We start from the raw sequence: 19,726 nt of genomic DNA on the forward strand, positions 1-19,726 counted from the left end.
GTAGTAGATTAGGGCCATTTAAGCGATTCTTGGATAGGTACATGGATGATAGTAAAATGTAGGTTAGTTCGATCTTAGAGGAGAATAAAAGGTCGGCACAACATCAAGGTCCAAAGAGCCTGTCGGATGCTGTACTATTGCATGTTCTATGCTCAACTTACTGTCTTTTCTGACAACAAAGCTTGTTTGAATTACAGTTGGGCTTCAGCTAGTAGATGATTTTGCATGATCACATCATTAATCCCACATATCCAAGTGGGCATTCATCTTAACCTTGTCAAAAATACTGATATGGGCTCCCCAGTTCTTGAACTGTTGAGTAAAACCGATAGTGTCTTAGAATTAGTGGGGGATTTAGCAAATATTCTTTTGCTAAATCCATCAACTCTTGAAACGTTTTAGTATCAGATGCCTCCGGGCAAATTAGGCTTCTAACAACCAAAATAGCTCTGGGTCTACCCACTGTCAGGAGAATTACTCATTGCTTTACATCTGTGCAATGTCATTTGCCCAAAGAAAATGCATTCTTTGCTCATACTGAGCCCAGTCTTCGAGTACAGCATTGAATGAGTCAAGCTTCACAAATAGCAGCATGATGCCAGAAATGCTTACCTCTAACTCAAAGACAACTGTTATGAGCGAATCTTTTTAGGCTATATCCCACGCTTGTCACCACTGAAATAACTCCACAAAGACCAGTACCCCGTCACCAAGTCACCTTTATTTACACGTGCATGATACATAACACTAACCCAGTTAGCACAAAGCCAGTTCCTGTAGTGAGCAGAACCTCTGACCCTCCTGTTTATATCTGTCAGCCAGGACTTCATGATTGGACCAGATTAAGAGCCCCAATCAGGGAACTCATTCTGTGAGATCCACCTGGCTAACATCCTTCCAGTCTCAACAATTTGGTGTATTTTTTTTGTCTGATTGACATTCTGGATCATCATGGAAATCTTTTGACATAAATTTATTACATAAATTTATTTTGTTGTTGGAATCTGAATTATTTCATTGGCATGCAGGTTCAGCAAGCATACTCTGGAGCAGTACAGAGCAGGCCAAGTAGTTTGCAGATCCAAGGGATTCCCTTTCATCAGCGAAGCACTTCATTATCTGGGAAGATTCAGTAAGTACTGTTGTTGCAGTGAGCTTTGCTGTTAGTTTATTATCTTGATGTCCTATGAGGAAGGGTCACCAGCTTCAAAACATTAACTGACTCCGCTTCACAGATGCTGAGCTTTTCCAGCAGCTTCTGTTTTTGTTCATGCCATTCTATGACATGGCGGATCATCTCAATAACATTTGCTCACACACTTTCCATATTAGATTTCATTTATTATTGTCATGGTTATTGAGATACAATGAAAGTATTGTTTTGCATGCTGTCCAATTAAATCATACCTTATATAAATATATCAGGGTAATAGAACGGAATGCAGAAAATAGTGTTACAGCTACAGAGAAAGTGGAGAGAAAATCAACTCTAAAATATAAGAAGTCCGTTCTTCAGTCTGATAAAGATAGGAAGAAGCTAACCTTGAATCTGTCTTCAAACATTTGTATCATCTGCCTGGTAGAAGAGAGTATAATCATAGCTGCTTTCCCAAGGCACAAGCAAGAAGAAGAAACAAGCATCAAGACAGAAGGAATGTTTTCCTAACAGACTGGGCTGCATTCTCAACTCTCTGTAATTTCTTGCAGTCTAGGGCAGAGCAGTTGCCATACCAAACTGTGATGCTTTCTATAGTACATCTATAAAAAATTGCTAAGACTCATTGTGGACATGCCGAATTTTCTTAGCCTCCTAAGGAAGTAGAGGTATTGCTATGCTTTCTTGACTGCAGTGTCAATGTGGATGGACTAGGTTAGATTGTTGGTGATATTTACTCCTCGGAACTTGAAGCTGTCAACTTTCCCTACCTCAGCACCATTGATCCAGACAGGCACATGTCCTCCACTCCACTTCCTGAAGTCGATGACCGGCTCCTTCGCTTTGACTTTTCCCATGACACTAAGCTCTATATTTCTTTCCAAAACTCTGTCTCGTTGTTTGAGATCCGATTGACTACGGTGGTGTCATCAGCAAATTTCATGAAAGTGCGGACTGCAGATGCTGGAGATCAGAGTCAAAAGGTCTGGTGCTGGAAGGAGGAGCAGGAGAGCCCAATACCTCATCTTCACCATGGTTTGAGACAAAAATGGTTAGGGACAAAAAAACTTCAGATGCTGGAATCCAAAGACAGGCAGAAGCCCAGAAGAACACACAAAGCGAGGCAGCATCAGGAGATGGAGAAGTCAACATATCGGGTGTAACCTCTCTTCAGGACTGGAAGTGGGTGTAGGGGAACCTGCAGTGAAAGGGAGTGGGGAGGGAAAGGTGGTGAAATGGGGATAGGTGAAGGCAAGTAAAGGGTACAACCTGATTGGTCAATGGGAGGAATGAATCCGGTTGGTGGCAGGGAGCATTGGAAGGGATGGGGAGGGGCTCGGAAGGGAGTCGGGGCTTGGAAGGGAGGTTATTTGAAATTGGAGAACTTGATGTTTAGTCCTCCGGGCTGTAGGCTGCCCAGGCGGGAGATAGAAATAGAAAGTTACAACGCAGTACAGGCCCTTCAGCCCTCGATGTTGCACCGACCTATGAAAATAATGTGATGTCCATCTTACTGACACAATTGCATTATCATCCATATGAATGTCCAATGCCCATTTAAATGCCCATAACGTTAGTGAGTCTACTGCTGTTGCAGGCATGCCCCTACTACTGTCTGAGTAAAGAAACTACCCCGATATCGGTCCTAAATCTATTTAAAGCTATGTCCCCTCGAGTTAGCCTTCACCATCCAAAGAAAAAGGCTCTCACTGTCCACCCTATCTAACTTTCTGATTAAATTATGAGTCTCAATTAAGTCACCTCTCAACCTTCTTGTCTCCAACAAAAACAGCCTCAGTTCCCTCAGCCTTTCCTTGTAAGACTTTCCTTCCATAACAGGCAACATTCTAGTAAATCTCTTCTGAATCTTTTCCAAAGCTTCCACATCGTTCCTATAATGTGGTGACAGAACTGCACACAATACTCCAAGTGCGGTCTTACCAGTGTCTTGTAGAGCTGAAGCATGACCTCATGGCTCCGAAACTCAAATGCCAACACACGCCAACACACTCAAACCCCTTCTTAATGACCCTATCAACCTGGGAGGCAACTTTCCAGGATTTATGCACCTGAACACTGAGATCTCTCTGTTCATCTTCACTGCCAAGAATTTTACCATTACCTGAGTACTCTGCATTCCTGTTACTTATCCGAAGTGAACTACCTCACACTTTTCTGTATTAAAATCCATTTGCCACTTCTCAGTTCAGCTCTGCATCTTATCTATGTGCACCCACAACATCCTTCGGCATTATCTATAACTCTGCCTACCTTCGTGTCATCCACAAATTTACTAACCCATCCTTCTACGCCCACATCCAGATCATTTGTAAAAATGACAAACAACAGTGGCCCCAGAACAGATCCTTGTGGCACACCACTGTAACTGAACTCCAGGATTAACATTTCCCATCTGTCTTCTGTCAGCTAGCCAATTTCTGATCCAAACCGCTAAATCACCTTCAATCTTGTAACTCCTTATTTTGTGCAATAGCCTACCATGTGGAACCTTATCAAACGCCTTACTGTAGCCCATACACACCACATCAACCACCTTACTTTCATCCACCTGTTCTGTCACTTTCTTGAAGAACTCAATAAGGTTTGTGAGGCACGACCTACTCTTTACAAAACCGTGTTGACTATCCCTAATCAAGTTATTCCTTTCCAGATTATTATAAATCATATCTCTTATTACCTTTGCCAACATCTTACCCACAACCAAAATAAAGCTCACTGGCCTATAATTACCAGGGTTGTCCTGACCCCATTTCTCAAACAAGGGAACATTTGTTATCGTCCAGTCTTTTGCCATTACTCCTTTCGACAATGATGACATAAAGATCGAAGCTAAAGGCTCTGCAATCTCTTCCCTGGCTTCCCAGAGGATCCAAGGATAAATCCCATCCAGCCTCGGGGGCTTATCTATTTTCAGATCTTCCAAAATTGCCAAACCCTCCTCTTTATCAACCTCAGCCCCAACTAATCTTGTAGCCTGTATCTCCATCTTCTCACTACTGACGAAAAACTGACAAAAAGTATTCATTAAATGCTTCTCCAATGTCCTCAGATTCCACACACAACTTTCCACTCCTATCTTTGATTGGTCCTAATCTTACTCTAGTCATTCTTTTATTGTAGTTACACCTATTGAAGGCCTTAGGGTTTTCCTTGATCCTATCCGCTAACAACCTCTCATTTCCCTCCTGGCTATTCTTAGCCCTCCCTTTAGATCTTTTCTGGCTAACTTATAACTCTCAGCCTTCATGCGTCATCCTGACATCCTCTTCCTCTTGACAAGAGCTTCAGCTTCTTTAGTAAACCATGTTTTTTTGAAGAAGTAACAAAGAGGATTGATGAGGGCAGAGCAGTAGATGTGATCTGTATGGACTTCAGTAAGGCGTTCGACAAGGTTCACCATGGGAGACTGCTTAGCAAGGTTAGATCTCACAGAATACAGGGAGAACTAGCCATTTGGATACAGAACTGGCTCAAAGGTAGAAGACAGAGGGTGGTGGTGGAGGGTTGTTTTTCAGACTGGAGGCCTGTGACCAGTGGAGTGCCACAAGGTCCTCTACTTTTTGCCATTTACATAAATGATTTGGATGCGAGCATAAGAGATACAGTTAGTACGTTTGCAGATGACACCAAAATTGGAGGTGTAGTGGACTGCGAAGAAGGTTACCTCAGATTACAACAGGATCTTGACCAGATGGAGTTTAATTGAGATAAATGCAAGGTGCTGCGTTTTGGGAAAGCAAATCTTAGCAGCACTTTTCCACTTAATGGTAAGGCCTTAGGGAGTGTTGCTGAGCAAAGAAACCTTGGAGTGCAGGTTCATAGCTCCTTGAAAGTGGAATTGCAGGTAGATAGGATAGTGAAGAAGGCATTCGGTATGCTTTCTTTTATTGGTCAGAGTATTGAGTACATGAGTTGGGAGGTCGTGTTGCAGCTATACAGGACATTGGTTAGGCCATTGTTAGAATATTGCGTGCAATTCTGGTCTCGTTCCTATCAAATCCTGCCAGGGTTGGAGATTTGAGTTATAAGGAGAGGCTGAACAGGCTGGGACTTTTTTCCCTGGAGTGTCAGAGGCTGAGTGGTGACCTTATAGAGGTTTACAAAATTATGAGGGGCATGGATAGGATAAATAGACAAATTCTTTTCCCTGAGATATTAGAGTCCAGAACTAGAGGGCATAGTATTAGGGTGAGAGGGGGGAAAATATAAGAGAGACCTGAGGGGCAACTTTTTTACACAGAGGTGGGACACATGTATGGAAGTGTGGACGCTGGTACAATTGCAACATATAAAAGGCATTTGGATGGGTATTTGAATAGGAAGGGTTTGGAGGGATATGGGCCGAGGTTTGACTAAATTGGGTTGGTATATCTGGTCAGCATGGATGGGTTAGACTGAAGGGTCTGTTTCCATGCGGTACATCTCTATGACTCTATGAGTCTCTTGACAATTACCTCCCTGTCTGATAGGTATATACTTATCAAGGACCCGCAGTAGCTGTTCTTTGAATAAGCTCCACATTTCAATTGTGTCCATCCCCTGCAATTTCCTTCCCCATCCTATGCATCCTAACTCTTGCCTAATCGCACCATAACTGCCTTTCCCCCAGTTATACCTCTTTTCCTGTGGTATATACCTAACCCTGCCCATTGCTATTGTAAACAACCAAATTATGATCACTATCGCCAAAGTGCTCACCTACCTCCAAATCTAACACCTGACTGGTTCATTTCCCAGTACCAAATCCAATATGGCATCTCCCTTTGTTGGCCTGTCTATATACTGTGTCAGGAAACCCTCCTGTACACATTGAACAAAAACTGACCCATCTAAACTACTTGAACTATAGTATTCCCAATCAGTATTGGGGAAGTTAAAGTCCCTACAACAACTACCCTGTTACTCTTGCTCCAATCGAGAATCATCTTTGCTATCCTTTCCTCTACATCCCTGGAACAATTTGGAGGTCTGTAGAAAACTCCCAACAGGGTGACCTCCCCTTTCCAGTTTCTAACCTCAGCCCAAACTACTTCAGTGGATGAGTCCTCAAAAGTTACCTCAGCTGCTGTAATACTATCCTTGATTAACAATGAGGGCAGAGCGGTAGAGTTGACCTACATGGACTTCAGTAAGGCGTTCGACAAGATTTTACCATCTTTTTACCATCTTCTTTGTTCTTACTGAAACATCTAAATCCCAGAATCTGCAACAACCATTCCTGTCCCTCCTCTAGTCATGTCTGTGAAATGGCCACAACATCGAAATCCCAGGTATCAACCCATGCTGCAAGTTCATCTTATTCCAGATGCTCCTGGCATTGAAGTACACACATTTCAAACCAACATCCTGATTGCTGTATCCTGTTGCAACCTTGTAAACCTATCACTACCCACAACCTCCTGTACACTGGAACTACAATTCAGGTTCCCATCCACCTGCTGCATTAGTTTAAACACACCCCCCACCCCTGAAGAGCATTAGCAAATTTCCCCCCCAGGATATTAGTGCCCCTCTGGTTCAGGTGAAGACCATCCTGTTTGTGGAGGTCCTACCTTTCCCAGAAAGGGCTCCATTTATCCAAGAATTGGGGTAGCACGGTGTCTCAGTGGTTAGCACTGCTGCCTCACAGCAGCAGGGTCCCAGGTTCAATTCCAGCCTCGGGCAACTGTCTGTGTGGAGTTTACACATTCTCCCCATGTCTGCATGGGTTTCCTCCGGGTGCTCCAGTTTCCTCCCATAGTCCAAAGATGTGTGGGTCAGGTGAATTGGCCATGCTAAATTGCCCATAATGTTAGGTGCATTAGTTAGAGGGAAATGGGTTTTGGTTGGGTTACTCTTCGGAGGGTCGATGTGGATTGATTGGGCCAAAGGGCCTGTTTCCACACTGTAGGTAATCTGATCTAATCCAAAACCCTCCCTCCTGCACCATCCCTGCAGCCACGTGTTCAGCTCTGCTCTCTCCCTCTTCCTTGCTTCACTAGCATGTGGCTCAGGTAACAAACCAGAGATAACGACTCTGTTTGTTCTAGCTCTCAGCTTCCACCCTAGCTCCCTGAATTTCTGCCTTAGATCCCCACCGTTCTTCCTACCTATGTCGTTAGTGCCTATGCTCCCCTCCCCCTCGAGGATCCTGAAAACACAGTAAGAGTCATCACGAGCCCTGACACCTGGGAGGCAGCACACCAATCGTGAGTGTCTCTCGTTCCACAAAACCTCCTATCTGTCCCTCTAACTATGGAGTCCCCAATGTTTAAAGCTCTGCTCCTCTTCCCCCTTCCCCTCTGAGCAACAGGGACAGACTCTGTGCCAGAGATCTGTGCCCCATGGCTTACCCCTGGTAAGTAGCCCCCCGCAACAATATACTTGTTGAGAGGAACCACCATAGGACATCCCTTTTCTACTCCCAACGGTATACCGTCTACCTTCTTCATGTAGCTGTGGAGTAACTACCTCCCTATAACTCCTTCAACTCCTTTGACTCCTGAATGATCCGAAGTTCATCCAGCTCCAGCTCCAGTTCCATAACACGATGAGGTGTCGTTCCTCCAATGTTTGGTGTGGTTCGCTGGGGCAGTGGAGGAGGCCAAGGATGATCATGTCGGAAAGGAAGTGGTTGGGGGAATTGAAATGGGTGGTGACTGGGGGGGTCTGGTTGGCCCCTGCGAACCCAGCTGTGATGCTTGGTGTGCCACACCCTAAGTTTACATTCGGTCTCCCTGATGTAGAGAAGACTACATTGGGAGCACCTGATGCAGTAAACTAGGTTGAAAGAGAGGCAGGTGAACCTTTGTCTCACCTGGAAGAACTGTTTCGGGCCCTGGATGGAGGTGGGTGGGGGGCTAGCAAACTGGCAGGTTTTGCATCTTTTCCGATTGCAGGGGAGGGTACCTGGGAGTTCGGCGGATTTGGTGGATGGAGTGACGCAAGTCAAGAAGTGTTGAAGGGAACGGTCCTTGTGGAAGGCAGAGGGAGTGGGGAGGGGAAGATGTTCTTGGTGGTGGGGTATAGTTAGTTTTGGCCAAAGTGTTTAAGGGTGATGTGTTGGATGCGGAGACTGGTAGGGTGATACGTGAGGACAAGGGGTCTCTGAATTTATTGCGTTGGGGAGGTGTTTTAGTGTAGTGGAACGGGGAATGGAGGTGGCATGGTGGAGAGCTGTCTGGATGACAGACAGAGGAAAAGCACATTGTTTGAAATAGGTGGACATTTGGGATTCTCGCTAATGGAATGTCTCCTCATCCGAACAGGTGTTGAGTGGACACACCCCCAATTCTGAAGAAGGGTTACACCCAAAACATCGACTTCTCCACTTCCTGATGCTGCCTGACTTGCTGTATTCTTCCAACCTCCTACCTATCTGTTTTGGATTCCAGCATCTGCAGTTTTCTTTGTCTCTAACCTAGTTTGTTCCACTGCAAAGTCTCTTCAAAGGATGTCCACTTTTGAGGAAGTTCTCGGCCTCCCTCAGCTATGCACTCAGTGAGTCCCTTTCTCACTGCCACAGTGCCGTGACCTCCTCAGCCCTGCAGCTCTTTGACCACACGATGAAACAAACTCAATACTACAGCCATGTGACATTCCTTAGCTGCTGTCTTTGCAACCATCTCATCCCTCAAGGCCTACAGTTACATTTTAATCCTTCTAAATTTGGGCACACCTTTGATGCTCCATACTTGCTATACCTCTAATGCCTCCACCATCAATTCTCTCTCCGGATTCTCTGCTACACCCTTTCGGCTATGAGGTGGCACCTCCATTCCCTCTCCTCAACCCTCCCCCAGCTCAAGGCCTCCCTTTCTTCAACATGTGGAGGCCCTCTACAAAAAACAAAAACAAATTTACAGTCCAGGAACAGGCCTTTTGGCCCTCGAAGCCTGAGCCGATTCAAATCTACTGTCTAAACCTGTCGCCCAATTCCTAAACATCTAAAGACCTACCAGCTCTTATACTCAATATCCCATCCGGTGAAGGCAAGCATACCATTTGCATTCTTGACCACTCTATCCACCTGTGCAGCAACCTCAGAGTACAAAGGACCTGAACTCCCAGATCTCTCTGCTCATCAACATTTCCCAAGGCTCTTCCATTTACTGTATAATTCACTCTAGAATTAGACTTGCCAAAATGCATCACCTCACATTTGCCTGGATTGAACTCCATCTGCCATTTCTCTGCCCAACTCTCCAGTCTATCTATACTTTCCTGTATTCTTTGACAGTCCCTTATCCTTTCTGCTACTCTGCCAATCTTTGTATTATCATACCAACAGTGCCCTCTTCCAGATCATTTATGTATATCTGGGATAGTAGTTGAGAAACTCCCTTCAACTACTACTTTCTGTCTCCTGTTGCTCAACCAGTTCTTTATCCCCCTAGCTAAACACCCTACATACCACGTGACTTCACTTTCTACATTAGTTTACCATGGGAAACCTTGTAAAATGCCTTACTAAAGTAAATGTATATGCCATCAACAGCTCTTCCTTCATCTATCAACTTGGTCACTTCCTCAAAGAACTCTATTAAGTTGGTAAGGCACCATCTCCCCCGCACAAAACCATTTTGCCTATCACTGATAAGCCCATTCTTTTCTAAATATAAATAGATCCTATTCCTCAGTACCTTCTCCAGCAACTTTCCCACCACTGACGTCAGACTCACTGTTCTGTAGTTACCGGGAATATCCCTACTACCCTTCTTATACAGGAGGACAACATGAGCAACCTTCCAGCTCTCCAGCACCTCACCTGTGTTTAAGGATGCCACAAAGATATCTGTCAGTGCCCCAGCTATTTCTTCTCTCGCCTCCCTCAGCAACCTGGGATAGATCCCATCCGGTCCTGGGGATTTGTCCACCTTACTAACCTCTAGCCTACCCAACACATCAAACGGAGAATCCACCAGCTCAACAAAAAGTTTTTGGTGAGTTGGAAATTGGAAGTTTACAAAGCTCTACTCTTCTCACCTCCAATTGGAGAACTCACTCCCTGTTTGAAAACTTCACCCTGGTTCCAGCTGCCTCCAGGCCCCGCCCCACGCTGCTACCACCACCAATATCCACATGGAGACTCCCTACAGCACCAGGCTTCTCCAGTTCAAAGTGACTTCCGGATTGGACGCCACTTCCAATTCAAGATTGGTATCCGTGCCACTGTAACCATCTACTGGGACCCCCAAGTGCTCATCCGCAACCACCATCTCCAGTCCTGATGTCTCCTGCAATGCTGCCCTGGGTTCTGCTGACAACAGCACTCGGACCAGCCTTGACTTCCAGTTACCGCCTCTACTGCTGGCTCTGCCCACTCTACAAGCAAGACTCGGACTACATTTCCCAGGGTCACCCCTCATTATTACTGCTGACCTGCAGCCAGCCAGCACAGCAGCTCTCCATCCTCAAACATCCACCCCTATAATGCACCCTACCCCTCCACCTCTCTTTCTCTTCACTGTGGATGTGCAGTTCTTATATGCATCCATACCCCAGAAGATTGCCTCCAGAACCTCCACTTCTTTGTCTCCAACTGACCCATCCAGTCCCCCTCCACCAATACCCTCCTCCGCCTCACTAAACTGGTCTTCACCCTCAATAACTTTTCCTTTAACTCCTCCCATTTGCTCCAAATCAAAGGTGTGGCCATGGGCACCCAGCTGGGCCCAGTTACACCTGTCTCTTTGTTGGCTATAAGGAACAGTCCCTCTTCAGTACCTACATAGGTACGGTGCCCTAACTCTTCCACCTTTACATCGATGACCGCATCGGTACAGTGTCCTGCACCTGGGCTGAATTGGAACAGTTCGTCAACTTCACACAGAACTTCCATCCCACCCTCAAATTCACTTGGTCCATTTCTGAAACCTCCCACCCCTTTCTTGACCTCACCTTTCCATCTCCGGCAATAGTCTGCAGACGGACGTCTACTACAAGCCCACAGACTCTCATAACTGCCTGGATTATTCCTCCCTCCACCTAGTATCCTACAAGAACTCCATCCCATTCCCCAATTCCTCTGCTGCATCTGCTCAGACGAGAAGACATTCCACTCTCGAGCATCCCAAATTAGATTAGATTGCCTACAATGTGGAAACAGGCCCTTCGGGCCAAACAGTCCACACTGATCCTCCGAAGAGTAACCCACCCAGACCCATTTGCCTCTGACTAATTGACCTAACATTAGCATGGCCAATTCACCTGCACATCTTTGTGACCGTGGGAGGAAACCGGAGCACCCAGAGGAAACCCACGCAGACATGGGGAGAATGTGCAAACTCCACATAGACAGTCACCCCAGGCTGGAATCAAACGTGGGACCCTGATGTGAGGCAGCAGTGCTAACCACTGAGCCACCTATAAGGCAGCAGGGGAGTAGAACCCATGACTTTGTGAAGGCGAGAACCTTAATCCAGCGGCTAAGACCGCTCGGCCATGATCCACCTATTTCAAACAACATGCTTTTCCTCCCTCTGTCATCCAGACAGCCCTCCGCCATACCACCTCCATTCCCTGTTCCACTGCTCTAAACCTCCGCCAATGCAACAAAGACAGAGTCCACCTTGTCCTCACCTACCACCCCACCCGTCATCCCCAAACACTTCTGCCAATTCCAATTGGACCCCACCACCAAGAACATCTTCCACTCCCCAACCCTCTCTGCCTTCTGCAAGGACTGTTCCCTTCAACAGTACTTGATTTGCACCACTCTCCCCACCAACTCCCCCAGAACCCCCAGATACTCTCCCTGCAACCAGAAAAAGTGCAAAACCTGCTGGTACATCACCCTCATCACTTTCATCCAGGGCACCAAACAGTTCTTCCAGGTGAGACAAATGTTCACTTGTTCCAACCTAGTTTACTGCAACAGGTGCTCCCAGTGTGGTCTTCTCTACATCGGGGGGACTAAACGTAAACTTAGGGAACAGTTTGCCAAGCATCGCAGCCAGGCCCGCAGGGATCGACCAAATCTCCCAGTCACTGCTCATTTCAATTCCCCCTACCACTCCCTTTCTGACATGACCATCCTTGGCCTCCACCACTGCCACAACAAACGCACTGCAAATTGGAGGAACAACACCTCATCTCCCGCCTGCGCAGCCTACAGCCTGGAGGGCTCAACATTGAGTTCTCCAGCTTCAAATAACCTCTCTTCCCTTTCCCCGACTCGCTTCCCAGACCATCCCCCTCCCCTCCACCCTGTCACCAACCAAAATCATTCCTCCCATTCACCAACCAGGTCGTACCCTCTACCTGTCTTCACCTAACCCCACTTCACCACCCTGCCCCACCAACCCCTTTCCCTGCAGCTCCCCCTACACCCACCCCCAGTCCTGAAGAAGGGTTACTGCCGAAACATTGACCTCTCCACCTCCTGATGCTGCATGGCTTGCTGTGTTCTTCCAGCCTCTTGCCAATTTCATCTTCACCATGGGCATCCAGTACCTGTTCATATCCACCATAACAAAGGCCTCCAAGCCCTCCATTTCTTCCTCATTCAATTGGCTGAACTGGTCCTCACCCTCAACAACTTCTCCTTCGAATCCTCTCACTGCCTTCAGACCACGAGGCCCCAACTATGCCTGTCTCGTCTTCAGGTATGTAGAACAGTCCATCTTTTGTAGTTACACAAGCATCTTTCCCCTACCTTTTCCTCCACTATATTGATGACTGTATCGGTGCTACAGTTGAACAGTTCATCAGCCTCAAGTACACCTTCCACCCTGACCTCAAGTTCACCTGGATCATCTCAGTTACCCCCACCCCCTCTCCTTCCTGGATCTCTGCATCTCCATTTCTAGCAACCAACTCAACACAGATATCTACTTCAAACCCACCGACTGCTTACTAACATTTTATAAATTGTGTGCAGACTATCTAAATCCCCTTGCATCTCAGAATTCTGTAGTAATAACCTGCTTTTTCCTCTTCCTGCGAAAGCAAACAACTTCACATTTTCTCACATTATACTCGATCTGCCAGATTTTTGCCCAGTCATTCATATTGTCAATATCCATCTGCAAATTCCACACCTTCTTCTCAGCAGATTTTCCTACCTACCTTGATATTAGCTAACATGCTTTCACTCCCTTCTCTAAGTCATTGATGTAAATTGTAAAATATTCAAAAGGTCCCTATGGGACTGCACTCCACGAAGTCAAAAAGTACATATGTTTTGTTTTCAGCCAGCCGGCCTGTCTTCTATCCCTGCTCATATGTTGCCTGCTACACTGTGGTGAGCTTTTATTTTCTGCAGTGGAAATGTGAAAATTATCAAATGCCTTCTGAGTACACCTGCTATCCACAAAAATATTCCTTCAAAGAACTTCAATGAATTGGTTAAACATGTTTTCTCTTTGATAAAACCATGTTGACTCTTCCCAATTACCTTGAGTTTTTAAATCAGGTTTCTGATCCATTACAAGTTTCAATGAAGGATGTTTTCTAATTTACTGTCTCCTTGAGTAGAATAGGTTACATTTGCTATTTTCCTGTCAGATTAAACCTTGCCCTAATTGAGGGAATTTTGGAAATTAGCACCAATACATCGACTACTTTATTTGCAACCTCTTTGAAGACCCGAGGAAGAAATCCATCTGGACCCTGTGATGGTACTGTTACCTTTAACAGGGATTTGTCTCTGCTGTTTGTCTTGCAGAGAAGTGTTGCCAGTGATGCCAGAATGCTTCAGAAGCAGTGATTTAAGCTCTCTGAATCTTTTAAATTGGACAAAAGAATGAATGGGTGGAGTCAGGCTCACACAGACACAGGGTTTTAGTTTTGCTTTAAATTTAAGTTGGGATCTTTTGGCTGTTGAAGCTGGTATATACATCTTTTACCCTACTGTAGCAAAATGCTTGAGTTCTATCTCTTGCTGGGTTGTATTTTAAATGCTTTTTCTCCTGATCTGGAGATAGCACATGACAAAATCTGTTGAGCTGAATTTGCCTTTCCCAATGGTGTGTTTTTGGGATGCTGCTATAATTGGAACAAGTAATGACTAATGGTTAAATAATATACAATTTTATTAAGTATTTCAGTAGAGTTCAAGTTACGCCAATTCATATTTTGTTTCTGTTTTGAACTGCATTGTACGAATACAGTATGTTTTGTTTAAAACTTAGTAGTGGGTTAATTGAATCACATCTGGAACACAAAGCCTTGAGTATGTCTTTAAATAAGATAAAAATTAAAGTCTAGGCTCTCTCCTTGATAAATTTTCAGGGAGTTTTGTCTGGTCCATAGCAAATACTCAGAAACTTGCTATCCATAGCAATTTCAGTTTGCTTGCTATTACATCCTTCATAATTGTAATTTCATTATGGTCTTCCTCCTGATTTATAGCTATTATTGGAATATTTTTTGAATCCTCTGTTGTGAAAACAGAACAAAATATTTGTTAATTTCATGCATCCTTTCCTTTTTATTTATTATTAATACCATTCTCCGTCTATAGATGACCAACACTTCACTTGCTTTTTAAATAAAATTTGTTATCTGCTTTTACATTCCTAGCTAATTTCCTCTCATTGTCTAATTTCTTTTTTATGATTTACCTTTAGTACTTCTCTGCTATATTTGTGTTTTGACCTGCCACTCATCTTTGTGCAGTTACATGTTTTTTTCCCCTGACATTTGATGCCTTCCTGAAGGTAGAGACATAGACTCTAAGTTCTTTAGTTATCAATCATGATCCTCCCTTTCAAAATTTTCTTTACAATGCGAATATAGTTATTCGTAATATTGTGAAAAATTAGTAGAGCCGTTGATATAGTTTATATTGATTTCAACAAGGCCTTCAACAAGGTATCACATGAGAAACAGTATACAGGGTAACTTGACAACTTGGATCCAAAATTGGCCTACTGATAGGAGACAGCTTGTAGAGGCTGCTTTTGTGACTGGAACTCAGTGTGCAGTGGATTAGTGCTAGGTCCCTTGTTGTTTGTGATATTCATCAATGATGTAAATGAGAATGTCTGGTTGAGGTTTGGATGATAAGTAAATTTGTGAATGACACAAAAGTTGGCCGGATGTTTGGTAGTGAGGAAGAAGCTGCTAGGTTACAAGAGGATATAAATGGATTGGTCAAATGGGGAGGTCAGTGGCAAATGGAATTTAACCCTGATAAGCATGAGGTGATGCACTTTAAAAGAAGGAACAAGGTAAGGGAGTACTAGAAGAATCGTAAGGCACCAGGAAGCTCAGAGGAACAGAGTGATTTTGCAGTACTTGTTCACAAATCCTTGAAGGTGGAAGGGTAGGTTAATAAGGTAGTTAAAAAGGCATATGGGACACTTGCCTTTATCACTCAAGGCATAGATTATATGGAGAAAGTGAGGATTGCAGATGCTGGAGATCAGATTCGAGAGTGTGGTGCTGGAAAAACACAGCAGGTCCGGTAGCATCCAAGGAGCTAGAGAATCGATGTTTTGGGCAAGAGCCCTTCAGCAGGAATCCTGGGCTCTTGTCCAAAACATTGATTCTTCTGCTCCTAGGCTGCTGCCTGACCTGCTATGCTTTTCCAGCACCACACTCTCAGCATAGATTAGATGAGCAGGGAGGTCATGTCGGTTCTGTGCAGAACTTTCGTTGAGTCAGACCTGGAAGACTGTGTGCATTTCTGGTCACCACACTATAGGACGGATGTGATTGCACTGGAGAGGCCGTAAAGACGATTCAACAGAATGTTGCCAGGGATTTCAGCAATGGAGAGAGGCTGGATAAGATCGGGTTGTTTTCTTTGGCAGACAAGGTCGAGAGGGTTCCTGATAAAGGTACATACAATTATGAGGGGCATGGACAGGATGAATAAATATCTGTTCCCCTTAGTCGAAAGGTCAGTTTTTAGTTGGAGGGCCTAAGTTTAAAATGAAAGGCAGGGGTTTTAGATAGGATTTGAAGAAAAGATCTTTCACGCAGAGGGTGGTGGGAGTCCAAAATGTACTGCTCTGGAGGGTAATTGAGGCAGGAAACCTCAGACCTTTAAAACGTACTTGGATGAGCACTTAAGTGTCATAACGTTCAAGGCTATGGGCCTCGTGCAGGAAAGTGGGACTAATGTAAATATTTTTGGAGGTAGAGACTTGACAGAACAAAGGGCCTCTTCTGTACTTTATAATTCTATTGTGTAATCTGCTGTCTGATTTATGGCAAAATTTACTGTTCCAAGAAAAACAGAAATTGCTGGAGAAGCTCAGCAAGTCTGGCAGCATTTGTGTGGAAAAGCAGTGTTCATGTTTTGAGTCTGGTGACTCTTCTGTGATTCTTTGAACTTTCATCCTACAACCTGCTTGTTTTCAGTTTATGTGCAATTAAAATCACCCAGGATTATTCCCATTCCTTTACCACATGCACCCATTATTTATTCTTGTACACTTTGTCCCACATTGTGATTACAGTTCAGAAGCCTTTAGGCCAATCCCACTAGTGATCAAGGACACCCACATCCTTTGGACACCTGCACTTCCCAACATCTTGCTGTTTAATAAGTATTCTCTCTTTCTGGTTTTTCTACCAAAGTGAATAATTTCACTCTTATTTATATGAGGTTCCACCATCTATGTTGTAGCCCATACACTTTGCTTTTCAAGTCCTGCTGAAGTTGCCTTGCATTCTCTAAACAACTTAAGTTCCCATCAAATGTGAAGTCACCAGTAAATTTGAAAGTATTACAATTAGCCCCTACATCCAAACCATTTATATAATTTGTGAAGAGCTGTGGTTCAAACACTGGCCCTTGTACTCTAATGAAATCATACTGAAGCTTCTGTCAATTATATTGTCATTTTTTGACAGAATATCTGTAGCATGGGATGAAAATGATTTCCAGATACACATTGCTTACACAATGTCGTATAAAATACCAGTGTTTACATTCATAAAACATTTTTAGACTTGCTGATTTATGATCACATTCAGGGGTTTGTATGTGATCCCTTGATTGCAACATTTACACATCAGAAACTCCAAGTTTCTGGGAGGCAAGGATTACAGGGGGTGTGAAGAGGTTCTGTAAATTTAACACTGGAGCCTCCTTATATTTTCATTCTGTCATGCAGCTAGATAGATTTTGAGTCTTAACAGGTCAGAAAACCCCAATGAAAATCAAAAAGGAGAACTGGCATTGAAGAGAGCCTGGTAATGCATGAGAGAGATCAGGGAATGGAAAGAACCTCCAATCCAAACCACAGATGCAAAAAGAGAATTGATGTTTTGAAAGGCCAGTATTCGTGCTCCCTCTAGCCAACTGAAATGTTATTAAAAGCACTAACTTACTGGAGCTGGCAACTTTTTTTTCCCTCTGTGTTAGGTGTCCTGAGCTATCAGAAATCTGGTTAAATTTAAATCATGCTGCCAATCACATTTTGGGCATCTGAATTAGATTTACTGTAATAAATAAGGTGTTCTGTTCTCTCAGACTTCACATATTCACACAAAACAACTGGTTGCTGTCAAAATTAGAGTATTTGCATTTGTTTTGGCTAATTTTGGGGATATGATCTCTGATTCTTGTAAATTTCATCCGAGTTCTAACGAGAGGTCAAACCTCCATTCCTATCTAACAGACAGGCGTTCATCTTGGAAAATACTTTAATTCTGATTTTATTTCTTGTACAATGTGATAACATTAAAGCCAGTGCATAATTTTGCTTTGGTAGGTTCTAACAGATCCACAAAGCAGCTTCATTCTTCCACTGGTTTAGACTTCAAGAAGATCAGAGGGCAGTCATACCCCAACAATTCATTCTTGCTTTCTGGCAGGATCTGCAGTTGTCATGAAAATTTTGATTTGATACCTGAACAATTTTCCTTCATTTCCAATATTGCCCTTTGGGTAATCATCCTCTCCCACCCTGTTAGACTCAATGAAGCCAGGCACACATATTACAAGCATATACCTCTTAAAGTTTCAAAAAGTTTTAGTAAGTTCTTATTTATAGATGCACGAGCAAATCCCCAGTTAATGACTATCACCTTCACAAGGCCATCAGAGACGCTAAGAGGCAAAACTAAATTAAGCTTGAGACCCAGACTAACCACACAGGTATCCATTTTTTTGTGGCAAAACTTACATGACAAAATGGGCAACCAAAGCAAAGTCGAACAGAATCGTAGGCAACAATACAACCCAACCCAGCGAGTTCAATGCATTCTACAATGAACAGAAGGTCAGTGAAACAATGTCACTTGTCGGATGCACTGTATCCATGATCACTGCCACAGAACTTAGATCGGCCCATGGAAAGCGACACGCCTTATTGGACCCCCAGGCCATGAACTCACTTCCTGTGCAGACCAGCTGGTGGGAGTATTCACTGATTTGGAGATGCCGGTGCTGGACTGGGGTGTACAAAGTTAAAAATCACACAACACCAGGTTATAGTCCAACAGGTTTAATTGGAAGCACACTAGCTTTCGGAGCAACGCTCCTTGATGAAGCACTGAAAGCTAGTGTGCTTCCAATTAAACCTGTTGGACTATAACCTGGTGTTTTTCTGTGATTTTTAATGGAGTTTTCACTGACATCTTTAACGTCTCCTGCTACGATCTGAAGTCACCATCTGCTTCAAGAAGATCACCATCAAGCCGATGCCAAAGAAAAATCAGGCAGTATGCGTCAGTGACTACTGCCCAGTGTCTCTGACCTCCATAATTATGGAGTTCTTTGAGAACCTAGCCATAGCTTACATCAACTCCAGCCGACCAGATTATCTTAATCCTTTGCAATTTGCCTACCATCGCAACAGATCCATAACAGACACCATCTCCTTGGCCTTACACTCATCCCTGGAACATCTGGATAACAAGATAACTACATCAGGCTCCTACTTATTGACTACAGCTCCACCTTCAACACATGACTCCAAACAAACTCATCTCCAAACTCTGAAACCTCGGTCTCGGCTCCACCCTCTGATCCTCGATTTCCTTACTCATAGATCGCAATTAGTAATAGATGACACAATAATCCTCAACGCTGGTGCCCCACAAGGCTTCATACTCAGCCCCCTACTGTACTTCTTATACATTCACAACTGTATGGTCAAATTCCACTCCAATTCCATTTACAATGCTGCCTATATTACAGGTGAGATCTCAGACAAAATATAGGCAAGAGATTGAGTGCTTGGTAGCATGGTGTAAAGGCAACAATCTCTCCAACAAAATGAAGGAGTTGATAATTGACGTCAGGAAGCAGAGTGGAGGGCATACCCTTATCTGCATCAATGGTGCTGAGGTGGAAATGGAAAGAGTCAAATTTGTGAGAGTGATGATCACCAACAATCTGACCTAGCGCATCCACGTCAACGTGACAGTCAAGAAAGCACAACAATGTCTGTACTCCCTCAGAAGGCTAAAGAAATTTGGTATGTCCGTAATGACTCTTACCAATTTATATCAATGTACCATGGAAAGCAGCCTACCTGGATGCATCACAGCTTGGTAAAGCAACTCCTGCTCCCTAGGCCACAAGAAATGTCAGTTGTGAACTAGCCCATCCATCATGCAAACCAGCCTTCCATCCATCGACTCTAGATGTGAATGTCGAAGGTGTAA

The 19,726-nt window shown here is 44.1% G+C and overlaps 1 protein-coding gene across 2 annotated transcripts in view; it reads left to right on the forward strand.

The window, feature by feature from the left end:
* Positions 1-19,726, forward strand: part of LOC140484553 (primary cilium assembly protein FAM149B1-like) — a 185,734-nt gene that overhangs the window by 95,626 nt on the left and 70,382 nt on the right. For both annotated transcript variants that reach the window (XM_072582919.1, XM_072582920.1), the window contains exon 10: positions 1,029-1,132. In XM_072582919.1, coding sequence (XP_072439020.1) covers positions 1,029-1,132 — 104 coding nt within the window. The remainder of the gene's footprint in view (positions 1-1,028; positions 1,133-19,726) is intronic.

Source organism: Chiloscyllium punctatum, chromosome 13 (assembly GCF_047496795.1).
Source record: "Chiloscyllium punctatum isolate Juve2018m chromosome 13, sChiPun1.3, whole genome shotgun sequence".
NCBI lineage: Eukaryota > Metazoa > Chordata > Chondrichthyes > Orectolobiformes > Hemiscylliidae > Chiloscyllium > Chiloscyllium punctatum.